This window comes from Argiope bruennichi, chromosome X2 (assembly GCF_947563725.1).
Source record: "Argiope bruennichi chromosome X2, qqArgBrue1.1, whole genome shotgun sequence".
Taxonomy (NCBI): Eukaryota; Metazoa; Arthropoda; class Arachnida; order Araneae; family Araneidae; genus Argiope; species Argiope bruennichi.
The window spans coordinates 78,377,014-78,399,765 of record NC_079163.1 but is presented as its reverse complement, the minus strand read 5'-3'; the positions used below and the strand labels follow the sequence as shown (position 1 = coordinate 78,399,765).

The 22,752-nt window shown below is 27.7% G+C and overlaps 2 protein-coding genes across 2 annotated transcripts in view; both read left to right on the top strand.

The window, feature by feature from the left end:
• The window catches only part of LOC129960875 (solute carrier family 22 member 13-like), a 105,313-nt gene extending 91,103 nt beyond the window's left edge, over positions 1-14,210 (top strand). Inside the window, exons 7-10 of the mRNA XM_056074583.1 lie at positions 9,147-9,361; positions 10,741-10,922; positions 12,749-12,924; positions 14,000-14,210. Of these exons, the coding sequence (XP_055930558.1) occupies positions 9,147-9,361; positions 10,741-10,922; positions 12,749-12,924; positions 14,000-14,117 (691 nt within the window). The 3' untranslated portion in view covers positions 14,118-14,210. The remainder of the gene's footprint in view (positions 1-9,146; positions 9,362-10,740; positions 10,923-12,748; positions 12,925-13,999) is intronic.
• Positions 14,211-17,471: 3,261 nt separating this feature from the next.
• Positions 17,472-19,578, top strand: LOC129960443 (nicotinamidase-like). Its single transcript, XM_056073881.1, has one exon. The coding sequence runs from the start codon at positions 17,557-17,559 to the stop codon at positions 18,607-18,609; it is 1,053 nt and encodes a 350-aa protein (XP_055929856.1). The 5' UTR covers positions 17,472-17,556; the 3' UTR covers positions 18,610-19,578.
• The last annotated feature ends 3,174 nt before the right edge of the window (positions 19,579-22,752 follow it).

Below are 22,752 nucleotides of genomic sequence, written 5' to 3'. Positions count from 1 at the left end.
TCATTAATCACATTTCTTACGAAATTTAGATGTTGACTTTTGATTTAATTCTAATTCTTTATAATTAAAATCATAAATTTTATTGCTAATATTTTCAAGTTCATTCTGATTTGCAATTATTTTATTTATTGAAATATATAATGTAATTAACTTTACGTTGAAATAAATGACTAGATATTTAGATTTTAGAAATTAATAGATATCTAAATTAATAGAAAGATATTTTATCGAAAATGAATTTAGGAGCTTTTCAAAACTCGCCCTTTTCTATTCATTTTGTTTGTTCAGATGAAAATTATAACGCATTTCTTATTGATAATTCTGCTGTATGAGGAGAAGCTCTTCTAAAATGTTAAGTACATTTCTAGTTTTAATGATCTAGTTTGATGACTAGTGATATGCGATTATTGCAAATTTTCGCAAAATTCCAAATATCACTAGTGGTTCCAGTTGTGACATCAAAATTTCTTATGTTTTGATGTGTGTAACATTTTGATACAACATCGCTCGTAAAAATTAGAATTCAATGTTTCTTTTTAGTTCAGTCATAAATGTGCTATACAAATAAACTTATGATAAGCTTTAACGTTTACAAATTAAATTTTTTTAAATTTAGTGACATAGAAAATTCGAATTAGTAAAAGGAGTATAATTCAACATATTACTGAAAATAAAACACTTCAGATTTTCTAAAATTCAATTTAAGAGCAGAAAAATGTCATAATTTATATCATCTATACTTTTGTTTTTCTCACAGCACAAATTACTAAAGAGGTTTCTTGTGACTCATGCATGCTCAAAATTACAAAAATGCATTGCATACAAAACTGCAAAATTGTTAAAATTAACATTTGTCAAGGCATTATCAAAACGACAATTTCTTTTCTTTTTCCGTTTATTTATTATAACTATTTTAGGGGAGAAAAGTACTATTGTTATAAATTATGACCAATCTGTTATACTAGATATATTAAGTTAGAATACAACGGGAACGTTGGAAAGAGGAGTTGGAAGACATATTTTGTATGAGTAAGACTTCATATAAGGTTGACACAACCTTTTATGAAAAAGTTCAGAATATTTCTGGGGTTATAAAAATTCTTGAATACATATGCTTTACTCATATTCTTCAACATTTATTACCAAAATATCATGAAGAAAAAGAAGTTTAAATAAAATATTTCGTTAGAGTCTATATAATAGTTGTATTAAAAATAGGTGGTTTATGCTTTTATCGTTTACTGCTATATTGTTTTAGTATACATATTTGTAATAACTGAGGACCCCAAAAAATTTCGAAGAAAAGTCGAGCATTGAGGCTAGTAAAATTCTCAAAAGCTTTTAAGTAAGATATATTACTGAGCACTCTAAAATATTCAAAACTTCGATGTCTCAAGTTGTCAGCATGCTGGAAGTCCGATCATCAATCTATACGTTAGTGACTTTATTTATGTACTGAGCTCTCAAAGAGGTCATAAAAAGAGTAATAAAGTTTTTGTTACAAAACAATCTCCCTGTAAGTCTCTTTTATTGTCGAGTGTCTTTGCGATGTTGGTGTCTTTTGTCGTGTGCTCATTTTGAGACAGTACTTGACCATTTTCTTTTATAATACTGAAAATGAAGGGAAGAGCTTAGATGACTCTCTGAGAGCATCAGATATTTTTCTCTCAGCAATAAATCTAAGTTAATTCGAGAGATAAAATTTATCTTATTCGCTTCATCGGCAGCACTCCAGACCAAGATTTAAATCCCACTCGTGATAATTAAAATGTCAGTTTTATTTTGAAAACATCCTACTTTCAATGCTCAGAATTTAATTATTTATAACAAATTTTTCACATAAATTATTTAAATTTTTTTAACATACTTGTACTTGTTATAACTATTGCAATTATTGCTTCAACAACATTTTTTATTTGTTACAAATGGTGTCTATTTGAGATGTTGAAGTCTGTCATTAAAAATGGAATTCAGCAATCTGCATGAATTTTTACATATTTATGTAATCACAATGGATAAAAATTCCATAAATTTAAACATCTTCGCATTTGTTTAGGCATATTATTTATTAGCTTATAAACCTATGCGCTAATAAACCAACTTGTTTAATTGAAATTCTGAAAGAAATGATTCGGTTCGATTTCTTTTATAATCGCTTTGAAAAATATCACTAGATGTCACCAAGAACTTGAAAATTACAAAGTTCTCTCATTAGGCTGATTTATTTTTATGTATGAAATACGTACAATGAGATATTTTGGAAATTGGAGTTCCAGAAGTAAATGAGGTCATTTTTTTAAAGAAAGCCTTAAAAATGTATTAATTACCAATTTTCCTCTCCCTTACCATTTTTTGCCGTATTTCCATCTACCATATAATGATTTTTCCCTTGAAGAATTTATTCCACTTTTCTGCTGCTAAGCTTGATTATTAAACATTCCGCTTTTATTTCATATTTTATACCTTCTTCATCAAACATACTGAACTTGGCTTTAGCTTTATGATGTCTTTAAAATCATCTAGAGATGTCACTGTTTAATGAAGCAGAGGCATCTCTTTTTGCTACACAAAAATGTTTTGGTCAGTTAACAACCCTGTCAATGATGATAAGATTGGAAAATTCGATGAGTTCTCATTCGCTCGCATCTATTTTATGAGGTTCATTCTTCCAATATTATTTTCTGTTGCAGTCTGGTCAATTTTGTAACACATATATACAAGTCAAGGATGTGAAAGATGACTTTAACATGATCATTTTTTATCCCGAATTTGTGTATGTAAATTGCAAGATGAAAAGTTGTTATATATGTACATAAAGCAACGCTTCGCTGGAACTAGAAATACCACATTTGACATATGATTACGTCTTGGATAGTAGGTGTTCAATAAAATATGATTTTTCAAAATCTTAATTATATTTTTCATTAATTAAAAATTAATAGAAATTTTTAAGTTTCTTTTTCCTCAATTATATTGAATCCTGTTATTGTTTAAAAAATAAATTAATTAAAAAATCATTTAAAAATGTTTTTAATTAGATTTTTAATAATATTAAATTTTTTAAAGGAATTTTAAACAATTTCTAACAATGCTTTTTATTGCTATAATGACTATTATTGAAATTTTATTGTTTATCAAATTTTTCACTCTCCGAGATTAACATTATACTAAAATATATTGCTTTCTTTAGACATTAGTAGAATTTCATTAACACGATAATGTTTTTAAGCTGACTTTCTTTCAGTAAATTGCGTGATATAAAATTCGTAACTAATGCAATCAAGCCAGCTGAAAACAGGACAGACCAATGTACTTAAAACAGTAAGATGTGTCGAATTAGAAGCTTGCAATTTAAAAAGATTCTTTTTCAAGTTTATGACAATTTTTAATTCTTTCAGTTATATTCCATTGTCGAATAAACAAACAAAAAAAGTATTGTGAACTGTTAGCCGCTGATGAAAGTTCCTGAAATACATTCCATAATGTCGGAGACATTAATTTAAAGGTAGTAATTATATATTTTGGAAAGAAAGGCAAAAAAAGCATAGTTTAAAAAGTATGTCATAAAACAATAATCTGGGCTCATTTTCCCTAAATCAAGATAAATAAACCAATGGTTTTCATCCTATATTAATTTGTTAAGAATAAGAAAATATGCAATGAGTTAAAAGGCGGGAAATGATTAGAGTCCGCAAATATAATATATATATATTTTTTTTATTTAACAATGCTTAAATACCTTATTGACTAAAATTTCCGAAACGGATTGTTATTCTAAGCATTCTTTCAAAATTGAAAAGAAACTAATGTTTGATGTTTATTGTTAAATTAAAATGCTTACAAGAAATTCGAAAGACGGAAATTATTAAACCTTCTAATTAATGAACACCTTACATTTTAAGAAAGTAAAGGGCACTTTAGATACTTACACGTATTAAGTAATTTTTGTCTTTTATATTTATGGCTGCTTTAACAACATTACAGATTAATTCTGAAATTCGATGCACGAATGAAGCATGTCATTTACGCAAAAAGTTTTATATGAATTCAGTGCTCTTGTTTTACTTCTGTGTAGTATACAATAACAATATACAGTAACTTTCTCTATATTCATATTAAAACATGCTTATAGAAATCAGTCATTAACTCATCATATTTTGTCTGAGGACTTTTATAAAGTATTATTTTATGCTGCTCAGAATTTAAATACTTTTGATAATAATTTTAATGTAAAAACTAATTTCGTATCAATTATCATAACACACACAAATGTTTCATAATACCACACCATTTGATTGACTGGCCTTGGTCACTTGTAATCACTTGAAAATGAAGGATGTATGAATTCCTTCTTTCAGTTTTTTCATGCACCATTAAATAGCTACTTTAAATTAAGAAATAAAAAAAACTCTAAAAGGTAGGAACCAAAAATTTCAAAAAATAGAGGCACAGTAGATCACAGTCTTATTGTTACTGTATTTCAAATTTGTCGGGTTATTTTTTTAATAAAAAATTAATAAGAATTGTTGAAAGCATTGCACAAAAAGGAATTTGATATCAACGAAAAGGTAAAATTTTAAATTTTACGATAGTACTAAAATATTTCTTACAAAATAATTTATTATTAAATAATTGCTAAAAAATGGCAAAATTTCAGTTGATTTCTAAATAATTGAATGCTTAATTAACTTTTGCACTTTAAAATATTGTCGGCATTCTTTTTCTCATCTTAAAGAATAAGTGTGTGAAGTTTAGGTGAAATCGGTGTTGTCGTTTAGGAGATGTGGAAAATGCATACATGCATAGCTAAAATGAGTTTTATTTATATTAAAATGTATTCTTAAAGAACAGGAAGATCAAAAAATTCTCGAATAAATATGAAATTGAAGAAGAAATATCGTTAAGAAAAATTGTTTGAGATCGCCGATATTTTTTATGGCAGGTACCATTACTCGATATCATTATATCTCGTTCTGCAACATCAAAAGTACTCAAATTCCTTTTAGATTTCAATCTCATGTGCCTTGGGAGACATCATTTGTGTCTGTCAAGCAAATATTGTTAAGAGTGAAATGACGCGAAGAATTTTAGCCTCGGGTGAAACCTTCAATAAAATACGTTTCGAAAAAAAAAATTTACTACAGTGTATTTTATGATAATCAACTGATCAGATTTTATATCCTTAATGAGGGTGCATTCTTTGATAAGGGATAAAGTATACAGGAAGTAATCCATAGAAGTTATTTTTTCTACTATTGAATGATTGAAAAAGTATGAAGAAAAAGTTTAAAAATGAACAAAGAAATATTTAAGCATTCGCACTTACCATTAGCATTTGGTGATGACTTGATTCTACAGCATCAATTATAAGCTTCGATAGAGTGGTCACATCACTGTATAACTTGCCTTATTCAGATAAGCTAGAGTTAATTCAAAAATAATCTATCAGAATAGTATCAGTAAAGACTATCTGACAGAATTGTTAGAATAATATAGAGTGAATTTTGTACTCATCGAATACTATAGAGCGAACTTTCTACTTTTAAGCTTTGTTTATATAACTTTGTTCTTCAAATTTTTACAATAGAAAAACTATAAATAAAGAACGTCTGATTGATTTTTTGGAATAATACCTCAGCTGGAGCTATAAAACCAACTTCGTATTTTTGAGCTCTAGCGAGACGATTTCTTTCTTCGAATTCTTAAACTAAGCTAACTTCAAAATATTCAGTCAAACGTTGATTATAATCAGCAGCAATACAGGGTCGGGAAAGCTACAATTATATCATTAATCTAAAATAAATAATACTGAATATGATCCAGCTATATTTAAAAGTGTTTTATATAATCGTACAAAATTTAGTTTTGAATTTGAGTTATCAATATTTTGTGAAAAGAAATTCCATATTTAAAAGAATAATTTTTAATTTCATGAAGTTTTTCTACGTCCCTAAGTCATGTACAAACACAAATTAACGTCAACAGGTACGAGCAGCATTCTACGAGTCGTCAGATCGAGCCTGATTACATATAGAGATGGGATGTAATAAATCCTCAAATACAATTGAAGGGTCACACATGCTGATTTTCTGAGAACCCGTCCTCCAGTCACTAAGCCAAGACAGCTGTTAGGCATCCGTGTTGTCGCAGGTAACTTATATAAACAAGTCTGTTTAGTGCTTGGTTTATTTGCTCAATCTCATAAAAATAACTATAAACACATTATGTTTGTGCATATTGCGAATGGAAGTATTTAATTGCAGTCTGAAATTCACACTTTGTGTAATCCAAATATCTAACGCTTTTTCGAAATCCCGCTGATTTCCAAGGACGAAATCATCTAAAAAGAGTTACTAAAATAAAATAAAAAGTATAACTTACAAACTTTAAAAATATAAATAGGAATAAATGTCATAAAATTTAAGTAAGCATTATATTTTAGCCAACCTATTTTTGGAGCCATACATTTTCATACAATGGCATACATTTTCATAGATTAACTCGTACTGCTTCAATACCATAAAATGACGCACACAGAGCCCTTTCAGGGGCATTTGCTTTGAAATTCAATTTAAAGAAAGAATACTTCTGGGATTTATTTCCATGGAAATCTAATTTGTCTTTAAGAAGGGAGGAACAAGGAAACAAGCAAGAACGATAATTCATCGAATTCGAAGTCAAATTATTTAGTGTATCATAATCATTTACAATGCTGTATACTTATCTTAAGTCGAAATTAACTATAAATGATCTTTTGAATGAGTTTAAACTACATCAAATCTGATTTTTTAAAAAAAAGACAAAATGTTTTCTTTTTCTTCCCATTTCCTTTATCCAGTTATTGCAATTGGTTGTTTATGTTATTCTGTAAATATTTTCTCTCATTCATTTTTCAAATTATAATGTTAAAATTTATAACAATTTCATGAACAATAAGCATCCCTTTGTCAGATATAGACAATAAAGCAAATATTTTAGATATTAAATTTACTTCCCTCATTATCAACTGGTGTTAAAAATTATTGAAAAATGGAAATGCTTTTATGTTTAGAAAATAAATATTTGTATAACTATTGTTTTATTCAAAAGTCAACAAAAGAAGTGTTAATTTCCCGTTTGAATTGCATTAAAAATCATTAGTTTTATACTGTTGACTGTTTTATGAATACATTCGTTTTTACTACTAAGTGGAAACTTTAACTGTATGCTATGAATTGAAATTGGAGTGTATGCATTAGCATCCAATATAATGTATATTACAATAATCAGAATTATTGAACTGATTTTTTTTCGAATTCGATCTTTACGCAACTTCTTAAATAGGTTTCATGATACAAGAATTGTTAATGAATCAATGGTTCCTAAAAATTTAACTTTCAAAAATTTGAATCTTCAATAAATTGACTAAAAATTCACCCGATTATTGTAGTAATAGTATTTTACAGTAATACATATTATATTTATAAATAATTGTGGAAAATATAGCATGTTCAAATAAATGTAAATTAAAGTTATTTTTTACCGTGTAATCCATCTGCCAGATAAGATTTCGTTATTCTAATTCTAATACTTTGCTTATACATGGCTGTTCCAAGTTTATCATACATCTTCACTAGTATTAGTTCAATCTGATGATTTGATACCAGTGTCATGGTCAGTAGGTCATTTTATTCCGGTCACTAAGCAAAAAAACAAGGGATTACAAAAGTAAACCTACAATGAAATCTTATGACAATATAAAATAAAACGCATTGTACTCTCCTGAAAGGAATAATCAACTTTGATTCGAAAATATCTCATATTAATATTATCTCTACTCAGAATTTTGGATTTGTTATTTTATCAACCAAATAACTGATTTCACGATTTATGGCAATGATAAAAGAATTCGATGAATAAAATTGATTTCAATTTCCATACAGTAAAGAATTCTTCGTTTATGCGGAGTCATTTTTAACGCAAATTTATTTCAATAAAATAACAGTTTTCAAAGGCTGCACAAATTCTAAATGTTTCTGTTTTTATTTTTTATTTATTTATTTATTTTTGTATAAAGGCGGAAAAATAAATATTTTTATTCATTGATTAAATTACTAATCATGATGAAATAAGAAATAAAAATCATAAAACTTAAAAGAAATATCACAATCGATTCCTGATCATTTGCGGAAATGGATGAAGCAGACGCGGATAATTCGCAAAATGGCCGAAATGGAGTGAAATTCAACACGAAAATGTTTTTGAAATAATTTTTATGCACAAAAGGAAACTTACACATATAATTATGACGTAATAACCAGTATATTTCCGTATTTGTAAATTTGTTGGCTTAACTTTTTTTGCAAAAAATAATTGATTATTTGTATGTCTATGTGTGTGTTAAGCCATATATTATTTTTTGACTGACAGCATTTTGGGATAAATAACCGCTGATAATCGAGAACTTACCATATTCCAAAAAAATATAAATAATTTTTCGTTTGGGCGATTTATCAAATCTAAAATTTTCTTCGAATCTCTTCAAGTTAAGGTTTTAAGTAGGCCCATTATCTTAATACTTTACTATTATGAATAGACGGTATTAAAGGATTTATTATTTTGATGAAAATAATTTGGGTATAAAGATGATTTCTAAAATGATTTGCACTCTAACGTATCTTTTCCCTTTCGGTGTATGAATAATTTGCAGAATAGAGATAGAAAGAAAGTATTTGAAAATAAATTCACGTATGAAGAATTTTTAAATGCGAATAATAAAGTTCACTTTTATACTGCAGACGTAATTTTTTAGTCTTTTTTTTTCGACGTCTAGTATAAGAATAGAAGTGGAATTGCTGCTTTGACACATTTTTGAAATTCATTGCACATCTTAGAACTGGGGAAGTGTAAGTAGCTTGACAGTGCATCTTAAAATATCTTGTAATTAACTGTGGAACGGCAAGTACAGTGTCATTTGTTATGAGACTCTTATGTTATATGAATTAATCCCTCTCCTTTTAAGGAAAAAATATTGGTGTTAAAGGCAGGAATTATGCAACTCTTTTAAGACTGAATTCAGCCTCTATATGCAATGGTATTTAAAAAAAAAATAGAAATCCTATTTGACTCAGAAATATTTAATCATCGAATTTTTCCTTTAATTTCAGGTTGATCATCCACTTATGTTACAATGGCAACAGCTTGCAAACGAGCAATTTACCTTTCAATATTTATGTCTCTTTTTCGGTTGGGGCTTTTCTGGAAATCCCCGTCAACATGTTCTGTATTTTATCATTAGACAGATTTGGCAGAAAGTGGCCAGATGTCATTTGCCTTTATATCGGAGGAATACTTGGAATTATCAGTGGATGCATATCGCAAAGTACGTAAAAGTTAATATTGTTTATTTATTATTGTTTAAAATTAGCACCATTCTATAATTATTATCGCATAGAAGCAATAATTATAAAATGCAGTTGATGCTTGAACTCTTTCAAATCAGTTATAATTAATACCGCTTTTAATTAATGTCTATAAAACTGCTCATCTGTTCAGACTGTTTCATTTTCCTTTGCTAGACATAATTCAGGATTAGAAATTTTTTAAATCTAATATTACTTTTTTCATTTTTTAATATTCACAAGATATTTTGTTAATAATTTAATTCATTCTCATTCATCTGCTTCCTTGAAAAAAATTTTTTTAATTCTGTTCTTATCTGAATAATAAATAATAATAACTGTTCTTATCTGAATAATTTGCAGCTAGCTGTTATTTTACTGTCACGGTAGTTCTATATAAGTCAAAATCTATGCAGCTGTAAGTCTTCCAAACGGTATAATATCGTTTCAAATGATGCCTAGAATGGTCCTTGGTTTTAGGCGATCTATTTTCCAAGCAGCTAGTTAATTAAAAAGAGATCTACTCGCTTGTGAAGCCCTATCCACGGTATCAATTCTATGCCGTTCTATGTTCAAAATCTTAGCATGCTCTTTTTCTTGCAGTTAGCAATCATAAGTGAATTTTCTTTTATCTTCTCCCTGCTTTTTTTTCAATGAGCGGCTGAAAAGTTAGAGTTTATATTGTTTGTCTTTTAGTAATTATAGCCGATATTCAAAAGAGGAATGAAAAGATTGTTGTTATGGATTAGAAACAGATTAAAAAAATAAGCTATTAAGCTATCAAATGAATCCTGCTTAAAAATTAAAACAATCAAGGTTTAGAGCATTAAATGAACTCGATGTAAAGTGTTTATCATAACTTCTGTGTGGGCGGTGTGATTAGATCAGACTCTAAATTTGCTTGTCTCTAATATCTGTAGGCAAATATATTCGTGATTAAAAAGATACGCTAACGGAAGTAATGTAGGGTTATAGAACAATCTTCCATTATATGTTTGACGTCGTGTAATTTTATGCGCAGAGAATTAATTATTGACAATTTTTCATTTATATGTTTTATATCTGCACACACGAGCAATTTCTCCAACACTAAAAAAGAAAAATTGTCACTTTTTATATCAGGCTACATTTAACAACATTTAGCTATTCCATCAAACTGTGAAAATTTTATTATTAAGGAAATGAAATAAATATATTAACCGCTACTACTCCTAAATAAAGAATTGAAAAAAAAAACAGCATTCAGTTCCCTCATTTATTTTTATTGCATTTTTCTAATATACTAAGTATACGAAATAAGGTAACATTTTATAATTAACGTACTTTTTCTACATTTGTTTGATTTCATATCTTTTCCTAGATGCCGAGCACGAAATATTCGTGATGGCTATGTTGGTACGAATCACTTTTGCCGCAGGGACCAACATCACTTTCCAGTACACGGCGGAACTTTTCCCAACTGAGGTTCGCGGTCGAGGCCTTTCCCTACAAAGAATGTTTGGGGCTATCGGGAGCTGTTTGGCCCCAACTGTCGTGTTTTTGGTAAGTAAAATGGATGTTAAGACCAGTAATTAATCACTATTAATGACTGGTTCGGAATAAAACGTTTTCCCTCGATCTTGTCTACCTATCATTAATGAGGAGTCCTTGTAACAATTAATGCTAAATCATTGCATTTAATAATTTGTTATGTTTCTTCTCCATTACGCTTATTACGATGTTTAACAACCTACCAAGTGTGAAAATTTAATATTTGCGGTGCGTTTAATTCTAGTGGATATTAACAAACGTCATTTACTATGAAGGACTGAAATGTAGCATTAGTCATGTAAAAAGCAAGATAATGATGAAACTTCACCATCTTCGATTAATCTTAGTCCTTAACTGATAGGTTCTTTGATGTAGCCAAGATGGAATTGATAACAAATGGTATCTACAAAGATTCAGATGCATCAGATAAAATTTGGAGTAGTACCTGCTTTACCTAGAACACTTAAACGCTCGATCAGTATAATGAATAATGTTTTTTTTCTTTTGATGAAGTCCTTGATAAAGCAAATGGTATAGTTTAAAGTGAAGGAAATTTGTTTTAATAGCTTTAACACATGAGTTTGCGTAGATGTAATGAAATAATTTAATGATTTTAATGACAGTTAACGGCATTTCAAGGTCATTAGGAGCATGTGAAATCCCATTTGTCAGGCATATTTTATTGATATAAATATTGATGAATGCCTCTAAAATGAACTATATTTTGGTATGACTGGAATCTTGTTGCCTTCGAAGTAGCTCGGAACAACCTATCATTCAGATTAGATTATAGCATAAATGCATAATAACATTATAAATAAGATCAACTAAGATGATAATTTAATAATGTTATCAAATAATATAACAATAATATATCTGTATTTATACTGACTACAGTACGACGATCGTTTAATTATATGAATATATACTAATAATATAATTTTTATTTGTCATTCAGTCTACTTTAGCAACAAATTGTTCAAATTTTTGTTACATTTAACTAAACTTTTTTCTTAAAATTCAAAGGTGTGTAATTAAAAATCTTTTTAACTAATGCGATAAACTTCGTATTTTATAAACTCAAATATTATACACTTAGTGAAATGGATAAACTAAAATTTGCTGACGTAATAAAGAATTTATGTCTGGGAAACGATTCTCTTAAGTAATTGTGCATCGTTATTTCTCTGTTTTCGCAGGATATTAGTTTTGAAATACTATTGCCTCTGTTTGTATGTGTTAAACATTTTTTTTTCGCTTCAGTTATTTTCTTTCATACGCAACTTGTTTATTTACATGGATTGTTTAGAAACGCGTTTATAAGGGAAGTAATTGACCGAGAGTTTTATTTACCAAAGTTTCCTACATATAATAGTCAAATATGCATGTTCATCGAATTAATATTCAACTTAGTAGCAAAATAACTTTCACCTCAGCAATAATTTTAAAAAAAATTATTTTATCGGAATTACATGATTAGACATTGCATTTCAAAATTTAAATGAAATGAGGTTATAGTTTATTAAGATTAGTATTAATTGATATCATATTAATGCTCATAATTAGTAAAACAATTTATAGCAATTTATTTTTTCCTAATTTTGAATGCAATCAATTAATTGCGTAATAAGATACAGAAGATTCAAGCAGAAAAAAATGCTGACCGTAACTACTGCCCAACCATCGATTAAGAAAATAGGAGCTGAGAAAACCCATACAGAGAGAAGAAATTATTTGAAAACCACAAACTCGTAATTTATTTTTCAACCGTGTTGGCCATTATAACATTTTAAAAGAAAATATGTGTTCATTTTTGTCATGAGTTTCTTTCTTTTCAGGCGGAAATTGATCGGCTGCTTCCCATGCTAGTATTAGGTTGTCTTTCTTTAGTGGCTGGTTCACTGATTATAATTTTGCCCGAAACCACTGGGCATCAATTGCCTCATACCTTGGAAGAAGGAGAAAAATTCGGAGCTCATGAAAGCATCTGTTCTATCTTCTCTTCCAAGCAAAAGTAAGTGCATTAGTAAAAAAATAGAATAGAAAAAAAATATATAAGTATTATTTTAAATTGTCTATATTTTGTCTTAATATATATTTTAAACATAAGTTCCAAAAATTATGCTAGCTTTTGACTTAAATATTTCTTCAAATTTAGGCAAGTAGATTAAGAAAATAGGAATAGAAAAACGTTTACTGCATGCAAGTTTCCAAAATTCCCATATTTCTCTTTCTCCAATAAAATTCTACTTATTTTTTAACAAATTTTACCATGGCCTTCTTTAAAAGCAATAGATACGAAAAGAAATCCTTAATTCACTACCATTTGAATCTGTGATTTCTTTTATCTAGTTTTTTTATTGATCTGATTATAGATTATGTATAGTTTTGCCACTACTATTATTTTGTTGAGTAGGATACATTTTACATTTCAAATTGTTTTTATGAAGGAAAAAAAATACTCGCAATAATGAAATGCATTTCTTTATTTTACAAACTGAGTTGAACGTTGAAATTTTTAAACTATTCTATAAAAATTCGAAAAATGAAAAAAAAAAAAAATGTTGTCACACGACTGATTTCATTTGATTTGATTTTCACTTTAATGCACGTAGTGAAATCAAATGTACATTATTATTAGAGGAAAGACATTGCAATTTTTATTTTGTTTAATCAGTCTTGAAAAAGTTTAATAAAATTTCATAATGCAAATCATATTTTCTTTATCTAGGAAATAAGTTAAAATCCAGATGTATTAAATTGTTACTCATGAAAATATTGCTGATTCATTTGGTATTTCTCTCCTAGCAGCTGTTGCATTTGTTTTGTGATTACATTTTTTTAAAGGAGTGTTTTTTCACAGATTCGAATTTCTATCGTTTTTATTTTCGATAAAAAGCAGATGTCTGTTTTCTCTTCTGTTGTTATAACAGTTTTAGTACTGAATATTTGATCCTTTCTTTGTTTTATAGAATTATTGAAACTAAGATACGCAATACAATGAATAAATGACAAACTTTCTACTGTATACAACGATAGAATAATAATCGTGCTTTGCAGTGCTAAGATAAATTGTTTTTGTTTTCCAGAAATGAGACAGATGAATGTGCAGCGAAGTTTGGTCGAGACAACCTAGCAGCAGATGTTCCCGAAGGTACACAAGGAGTGTTCATTTTGACTGCCAAAGAAACAGAAGCAAAACTATGACATCCTGTACAAATAAACACAATCGTTTTATTTATTTAAATTTTATGTATATTGTTCGTGCTTTCTATTGTAATAAAATTATTCGTTAATTTATCTGTCTTGTAGTTATAGAGACTGGAAGTTTAAAATCATGCTCCTTTTTCCATTTAATAATTATGACCAGACGTACTCTTGAAACATGCTTATATACGTTTTTACTGAAGAGGACAGAATATTATTATTTTTTTCCCCTATTTTAACGGTTAATATATTTCGTCGTGTTTAAAAGAAATAAAACTTCAAACATATTCTATTTAGTCAGGAGTAGCGATTTTTTTTCTCCACATGCTTTATGCTAAATTTGAATTCTATTAGTTTATTCTAAATTAATAAAAGTAGTATGAAATATTGTTATAAAAATGTAACATATTAGTGCAAATTTCTTTCCTTTTTTTTATTGAATTTTTCTCATTACGGTGCATACAGACCGAATAAAGGTTTTGAAGATAAAAAATGTAAAACAGTTTCATAATATATTCGAGGTGAGATTTTGATCTACAAATCTTAAAGTAGAATATTAATCTTTTATTAAGACAATACTAAATGACAAAAAGGAGACGTCTGAAGTAAAGCAACAACATAAAAAGTCTCATTGAGTGAAAATTGTCTATAGAAAAGATCTTGTTAAATAATTAATAAAAAAAGGAAAATCGTAAAAAAAAGAAACTTGATACATTATTACAAAAGAAAAGTTCTTTACCAATGTGTTTCTTTTAATTCCTATCTTTCAACACATTTTGTAGCATTTGAAATTCGTCCATAGATTTCAAGCACTCAAAGTTTATTACATATGTTTACTCGAATTTAGTTTGCATTCTGTAACTCAAAATTGAATGCAACATTAAAAAAATTTCACGGATTCAGTGGCATTTAAACCCGACTCATCAAGAAGAGTCAGAGAATGTAAAGATTTTGTCAAGTGACAAAATCCGTTTCTCACATCATAATACAGCTTTCGCTATATGGATTATCAACCATATATTCGAAGGATCTATAAACAGTTTAGATTCATTTGTTTTGCCAAGATTATCTCAGTTCTTACAATGCAAGCTAAAATTTTATTTGATATTTCTTCTGATAAACTTCTTAATAATGAAACTGCAATATGTCGGTAAAATCAGAATACATATACATATTACACGGTTGATCATATCATGACTTTTCTTCACATTTGTTTTGATACAAATTATCTAAAAGGCGTAGTACTTCAACAATCTCCGTGCAAAAATTTGTTAAAGTTAAGTACTGATAATCATAAAGGCTAATTACAAAATTTTTTATAATTAATTATACAAAAATTAATTATAAATTATTACAATAAAAGTATTTTAAAAAAGCAGTAAGGCTCTTACTCGTGTACATATCATTGACTTTTACTATGTAAAATGCTTTAATTTAAATTGCATAAATACTTTTTTTTTTCTTATTTACAGAAAATGGATAGTTTCACATCTCAGATAAAATTTTGTTTAAACGTTTAATCTTAATTGATTGAAACAATAATTCTGTTTTCAGTTGCTCTTTTTCAAGTACTAAATTTAGTATTAGTATGAATATAGTTTAATCATTTAATTAATTAATATACAATTGCTGACTGCAACAAAGGCGTGTCTGATGCCTCGATCCTCGTAAAATAAAAAATATCTTAAGTACTGGCTTATAACCTTTAAATAACAAAAGCGATAGCATTTTTAATAATGCTCTGTTTTCCATATTTTCATATTTTCTTAGATTTTGATAAATTTTGCATAAAATAATAATGATCCGTAAATTTTTCAGACTTGATATATAATAGTATTTTTCTAACACGTAAACTTTCTTTTCAGTATTATAAACCTTCTGAGAATTTGAAGAAAAATACACATATATGCTTATATATACTTTATAAACACAAATTTTATATAAATTGTAGATACTTTTATGCAGAGATGGTAGAATCTTTGTATTTGCAGAATTTTTCAAAAAAAAAAAAAAAAACTGAAAGAAAAGGAAACATTAAAGGTACAATTCTGATTAGTACGGAAATGCTGTCCTGTCAGTCTTAAAAATGTTCTTTGGAGCAGTTCGTACATTAAAGATGGAAAAATGCAAATAGCGAAAAAAGATATTTTCTCCATGTAAAATTTTAAGTTATGTAAGAAGATGGAAGAGATAATCTTTCATTATCTTTAATATTGGCTCTTTAATAGTCTTTAATATTCGCTCTTGTGTTTCTATATTTTTAATGGATACTGAAAAAAAACATCATATAAACAAGTCTAACTTTAATGCGATATGCACAAAAAGATCATTTATAACGTTATCGACTAATAAAAAACATCTGAATATAGCATTTTGTCAGAAATTCAGAAAACGCTTCGTTAACTGAAATTTTCAGACTTGTCAACAGTGTGATAAATTTTAATTCATGTTTTGACAAGCTTCTATTTTATTCAAAAACGGCGATGTTCTTACTTTAATTTTGTTTTATATTTTTAATAGTCTTCAAAAATTTCTTTTAATAAATATCAAATTTCTTAAATTAATTGAATTTTATTAGCTATTATCTTCTGATATAAATAGTGGGATTCTTAAACCATGAATTCATAAAAAGAGCAAAAGACTAAATTTTCCATTATTCACGCATATTTAAAATGCGTGAAGTTTTGATACAGTCAAAACATTTTAGCAAAATTAGAAGGAATAAGTAACTCATTTTCTCGACTATATAAGTCTTATGAATAATTTTAAACTTGTGATTTAATCATTTTTGATTTAGTTAAAAAGTTCAATCAATATATGCGGTGCAACTTTTGCAAACGTAAAATGAATCTTACTCAGAAATCAGTTTGTATTTTATTACCTAAAAAAAGCAAAGAATTTAATAATATTATTGGATTTTATTACCTTTGATTAAATAAATAAAAAATTTCGATTATTTATAAGCCTTAAATTATACATAGCTGGAGTATCGAGTTTATAAAAACAAAACATTTGCAAATTTTTCTTTTTCATCTATTTGTAATGAGTAGGATGTTTTGATACAAGCAAGAATTTCCGCTATTATACTCTGATTTTATTCCTCAGTTAAATAGAATTAAATATGATTTTAAACTCTAAGCACAAGATTATATGTGTGAAAAATGTCATAAAGTTAAAAGAATAGGCGTGGAGGATGATTTGTGATGAGGTTTTGCAGACGAAAGATAAATTATTTAGAAAGAGGAAAAAGCAATAATTGCATGTGCCCAGGAAATAGCGAGATAATCTCTTCATGCCTATTTTTATTGTGACGTCATTTGCCTCACGGCTGCGCTAAGGAAAAGAGTGAAGAAAACTTTCACGTAACCCTGGCAACACAAGAGACAGAAAAGGTGGCTCGAACAAACTCTGCTGACATTACACCAATTTCCTCAGCAGAATGTCGACAGAAAATTTCTTCGATAAACTTCTAGACGACGGTGCTGATGTTCGAGACGATCAATTCGTAACTGAATGCATGCAACGTTTTGATCGAGACGAGGATGGCATGTTGAATTTGAAAGAACTTCGCTGCTTAACGGATGAATTGTTTGTGGATGAAACTGGAACCTCATATGAATTTCCGGTAAGGATGTGCGCAGAGATGCTGTATGCATTTGATACAGACCACGATGGTAAGCTAAATATGGATGAATTAAAAGAACTGTGGTTTAAAGTCATCGTGCCAGTTGTAAAACCAGTATCTGCTCTTGTTGTTATAGATGTGCAAAATGACTTCATTGATGGATCTTTGGCTATCAGAAATTGTCCAGCAGGACAAGAGGGATTTGAAGTTGTTCCTGTCATCAACGATTTGTTAGATGCAATACCTTTCAATTACGTCTTTTATACTTATGATTGGCATCCTGATGACCATGTTTCGTTTATAGATAATGTGCATTTAAGGAATTTTCACGAAACTAGTCTTGTACCACAGGACGAAGCAAAGATCTTTGACACGGTTGTCTTTGAAGGTCCACCTCCTATTGAGCAGAAACTATGGCCAAGACATTGCGTTCAGAATTCTTGGGGTTCTGAATTGCATTCGGAATTGAAAATAGCAGATAATGCTACTTTTATCTACAAAGGCACTTGTTCAGATATTGACAGCTACTCAGCGTTTTGGGATAATCAAAAACTATCGCAAACCAATCTGTCTGAAGAGATGAAATCCAGAGGTGTGACAGATATCTTTGTAACCGGCTTGGCAACGGAATATTGTGTCGGTTACACTGCTTTGCATGCTTTAGAGCACGGTTACCGAACCATTCTCATCGAGGACGCTTGTAGAGGTGTTGACTTAAAAGATATTGAAGCAACAAAAGAAAAGTTACAAGAAAGGCATGGTGTGATAGTTTCTTCTGATAAAGTAAAAAATATGGTACTTGGTCGTGACAGAAGGCGTGATCTTGGATATCGAACGGCAATGTTAGCAGTTAAAGGCAATAATTAATTCTGTAAGATTTATATTATGAAATGAAATTGAATGCTATTTATATTATTTTAGAAATTTTGAACGAATAGTCTTGCCTGTATGGAACTTAAGTCTTCAAATTATATGCTAAGCTTATCAGTGAAATCATAAATGTAAGCAAAAGATATCAAAGTGAAAAATATTTCCTCATTTTCTCATTCACAAGCATTGTGATCTTTTAGTTTGAAATAGGTATTTTTTTTCTTAAATTTTTTTCGATAAACCAAATAATTTGATTATAATTTAAATATTGACTGATGTTCAAGAAATACACGAATGTAATATTTTATCGATAACAGTTATTACGTGGTGATAATGAGAAAATAACGCCTAACATATCCGCACTTTCTTATCAATCTTACCATAGAAGGATATTTCTAGTGTCAGATATTTATATTTTTATTGTTTCTCTATTTTTTCTGAAATTTAGTCTATACTGTATTTAACTTTAAAAACAAAGAAATGATTCTAATGCAAGAGAATTTAGTGCTTGTATTTATATGAACATAAGACTAGCTTGTGTTCACAGAAGGCAGCCGAGATCAAAACTATTGTAATTAAACTCATCTGCAGCATTAGTGCGTATAAGCGCTTCTTTCTTAGGCATAAAATTCTAGTCACTAATTTCATTTCATTATTGATGCTTATGTTTATACACCTAATCTGCTTATAACAGTTCAAAAATAAATATTAAATATGTTAAGTAATTTTAGAACCTTCATACTGTTAATCTAATTACCTTAAGGAAAGGATGGAATTTTTGTACATAGTTTTGTATAGTATTAAAAGGTTAAGATAGAAAAAGAATATTTCTATTTTAATATTTTCTTGCTTGGTTTTACAAGTTTCTGTGTTTCATATGTTATGCATGCTAATCACTTTTAATATAAGGATAAAACATTTAGAAAAAACTCAACGTTTTGTTTCAGAAAGCACTTAATTAAAATACAAAAGGTTTGGATAATTTTATATTTTGCTTCAATCTGATTTATTGAATTTATCTTCACTTTTCTTGATGAATTATAAAAGTTACATTTTTTTAACATTGCTTATGAATATTGTATATAAATAATAGAAAATAAGTAAAAAATATGCATTTCCTATGAGTTTACAATAGAAATATGACGTATGTATGAAATCATTAATTCAAATTAGAAAGTATTTTATAGTAATTTAATAAAATATTAAATAATGATTCACATATTTTATTCATTGTCTAATATTTACGAATTAAATTTTTATATGAAGTTTTCCCCCTTCAATTAAATATATATCAGGCTTAATTTATGGTTATAAATTTTTTTAAATACCAGTTTTTCTTATTATTTGGATCGTGGAACTAAATGTATTTTCTGAAGGTGAGATATATTACTCCTTAGTTCTTAAATTTTTTTCATATATCAGTAGACACTTTTAAGAAAATAATTTGAATATATATTTATTTAGTACTTACTTCTTGTAGCTTCATTTTTTCAAAATTTATAATAAACTGAGAATAAGTTTTAAAGTGAAGTATATTTACGTATAATATAAATTTTCTTAACGCTACAAAGAAAATGCAGCGAGTATTTTCATATAATTCGTGTTCTCATTAGCGTATTAAATAATAAAATATTGTAATTCTCTTGATATAAAAATTAATACTACTTAATAATAGATAACAATAATCAAAGTGGAACAATGAAATATATTTAAAAATATTTCTGAATTTTACATTACGTGAACATTATTGGTTTTTCCTGCAAGAAATCTAATCAATAAACTTTTGAATGATGCCAAAAAAAAATTACTTTTGGCTATTCATGTTATACGAATAAGTCTGTATCACAACACAAAAACCTAATATCAGAGTTCATGCAATTTATAGCAACTACAACATTATATGTTAGTTTACTATAAACGATTTTTTAAACTGTCTTCTTTTTAATTTAATTTTGTTTTCCTTAAGGCAGTGTTTTCAAGTATATGTAGGTTATAAATTGTTATAGCCCCTTTTTTCAAAGTTAATATCATGAAGATTATATCTAATATGAAGTTGTAAATTCATTTAAAAAATGAGACTCTAGGAAGACTAAAAAGTACGAGAACGAATCTAAAAACTACTCTTTCTTTTAAAAAAAAGCATAATTTTATATAATTTCTGTATAAATGGAATTGGTTTTTTTTTTATTGACATTAAGTACTTACCTTTTATAAAACGAAATTTCCACATTTATCCCTGAGGTATATAATATTTAAACATTCCTCAATCACTGCCTAACGCAAACAGTTCATATTTTAGGAACTAAAATTGAAAAATATGCTATACAGATATTTTTATACAACGCCCAGGCTCTATATTTTCTCATTTGTAATACTCACTTATATTAAACTAATTCTAATCATGAAAATAGTGGTAGATATAAATTTCATTAATCATTTTGCATACAAAGATGGAACTGCCCCAGCATTCAATTACGAAATAGTTCAGTTTAAAAATTATTAATGAAATGAAAGACAAATTAACTTAGGAAATAAAAAACTTGACGTGAAAATTTCAAACTCTTCAAATTGTCTAGAAATTGTTACATAACTGGAATCAAGAAATCGTTCATGAAACAGAATATGTTGTCTAAACTGATAAGCATGGATATTTGCTAGTTAGGAGTTTAAACAATCTTAATCAGTAAAAAAATAGAAACTTTCTGAATTCGCAAATGAAATGAAGTTTTCGTAATCGTAACATGTTTCGGTATAGAACCGGAATTTCACATTACATTAATATCTTTATGAACATGGAATTTTTGCAAAGACATGTAACCTCAAATGTTAAGGAATATTTTTTGTACAAATTAATTAATTAGAATATTTGCATTTAAGAAAAAATAGCTGACAACAGAATATTTTCAGTTTTTGTTTCATCAGTCTGAGAGTTATTTCTTTCAAGTTCCAAGAGAAGAAGAGAATATTTTCTTATTCAGCGACTTCAAATCTTTAAAGTCTGTATAGTTTGCAGTTAGATCCACCAAACATTTTTGGGAATACAACACTTTCTTTAAGTAAATAAGTCATAAACGACTAAACGTATTTTTGGGATGACGATAAGTTTTGAAAACAGACCAATTTTATTTCTTGAAAATGCACGAAAATTTAGATAGGATGATTTAAGCTTGGATTTTAAGTCTAGCGAATTAAAATTGATTCTTCACAAATTAATTTTTTGCTAGGCTTAAAATCTGCGAAAAAATTTATAGTTTATTTCAACTCTGTAATATGAAACTATGCATATTTTCATCAATTATGCATTTGGCACTCTTCAAATTAATTTTAACCATTTTATAAATAATTTACTTATTGAATTATTCATGGATGCTGGAAAGTTAAAGAAAGAAATTTTAACTAAATAGAAATCATTGCTATTGATTAATTTTAATTGAAAATGATTTTAAAACCCTTTATAAATTATTTTTCCTTCGTTCTTTAAGTTTATTAACAAAACTGTAGTTTAAAAAATAAAGAAATGTGCATTAGAGGGTTAAAATCACTTTATTGAAATCACAAGGAACTGGAACTAAAAAATACAACTCCTGAATTATCCTTACATGATAAATATAAAACTAAATTTATCTTAAAACAGTTTTTAAGCCGTCGTGATGAATTCTTATTTGACATGCTAAATAAATTTGAGTTGCATTCTATGATACTTTCTTCAGCATGATTTTTTAAATACTTTTATTCGTTCGACTTGTTTCATTTTTATAGAGAAGGAAATTTGTATTTAATTTTTCACTTCGTGATATGCTGCAGAAATGAAATTTTGAATGTTTGTACTGATATTACGGTATTTGAATGTTTTCCTAATTTAATTATTAATTAATCATTAATTAAATTAAATTATAATTTAGTCCCCATGGTGCCACCTAGTAGCAAATTTGAGAAATGCTAAATCTCGAGATAAAAAAAAAGTAGAAAATAAGTAAAAATTTAAGAAATATGAAGATTGGTATACTAATGCAAGCATGTTTTTAAAATCTTTTTATCTTTAAATTTATTTATCTTTAGAAATTAGCTGAAAAAGCTTAATAATAGGCATTAAAATAAGATACTTTTAAAATTGTTACAAGTATGTTTAGCTTTTTGGAT

What these genes read in the sequence shown, in the direction of transcription:
- LOC129960443 (XM_056073881.1), top strand. Translation starts at nt 17,557, where the DNA reads ATGTCGACAGAAAATTTCTTCGATAAACTTCTAGACGACGGTGCTGAT.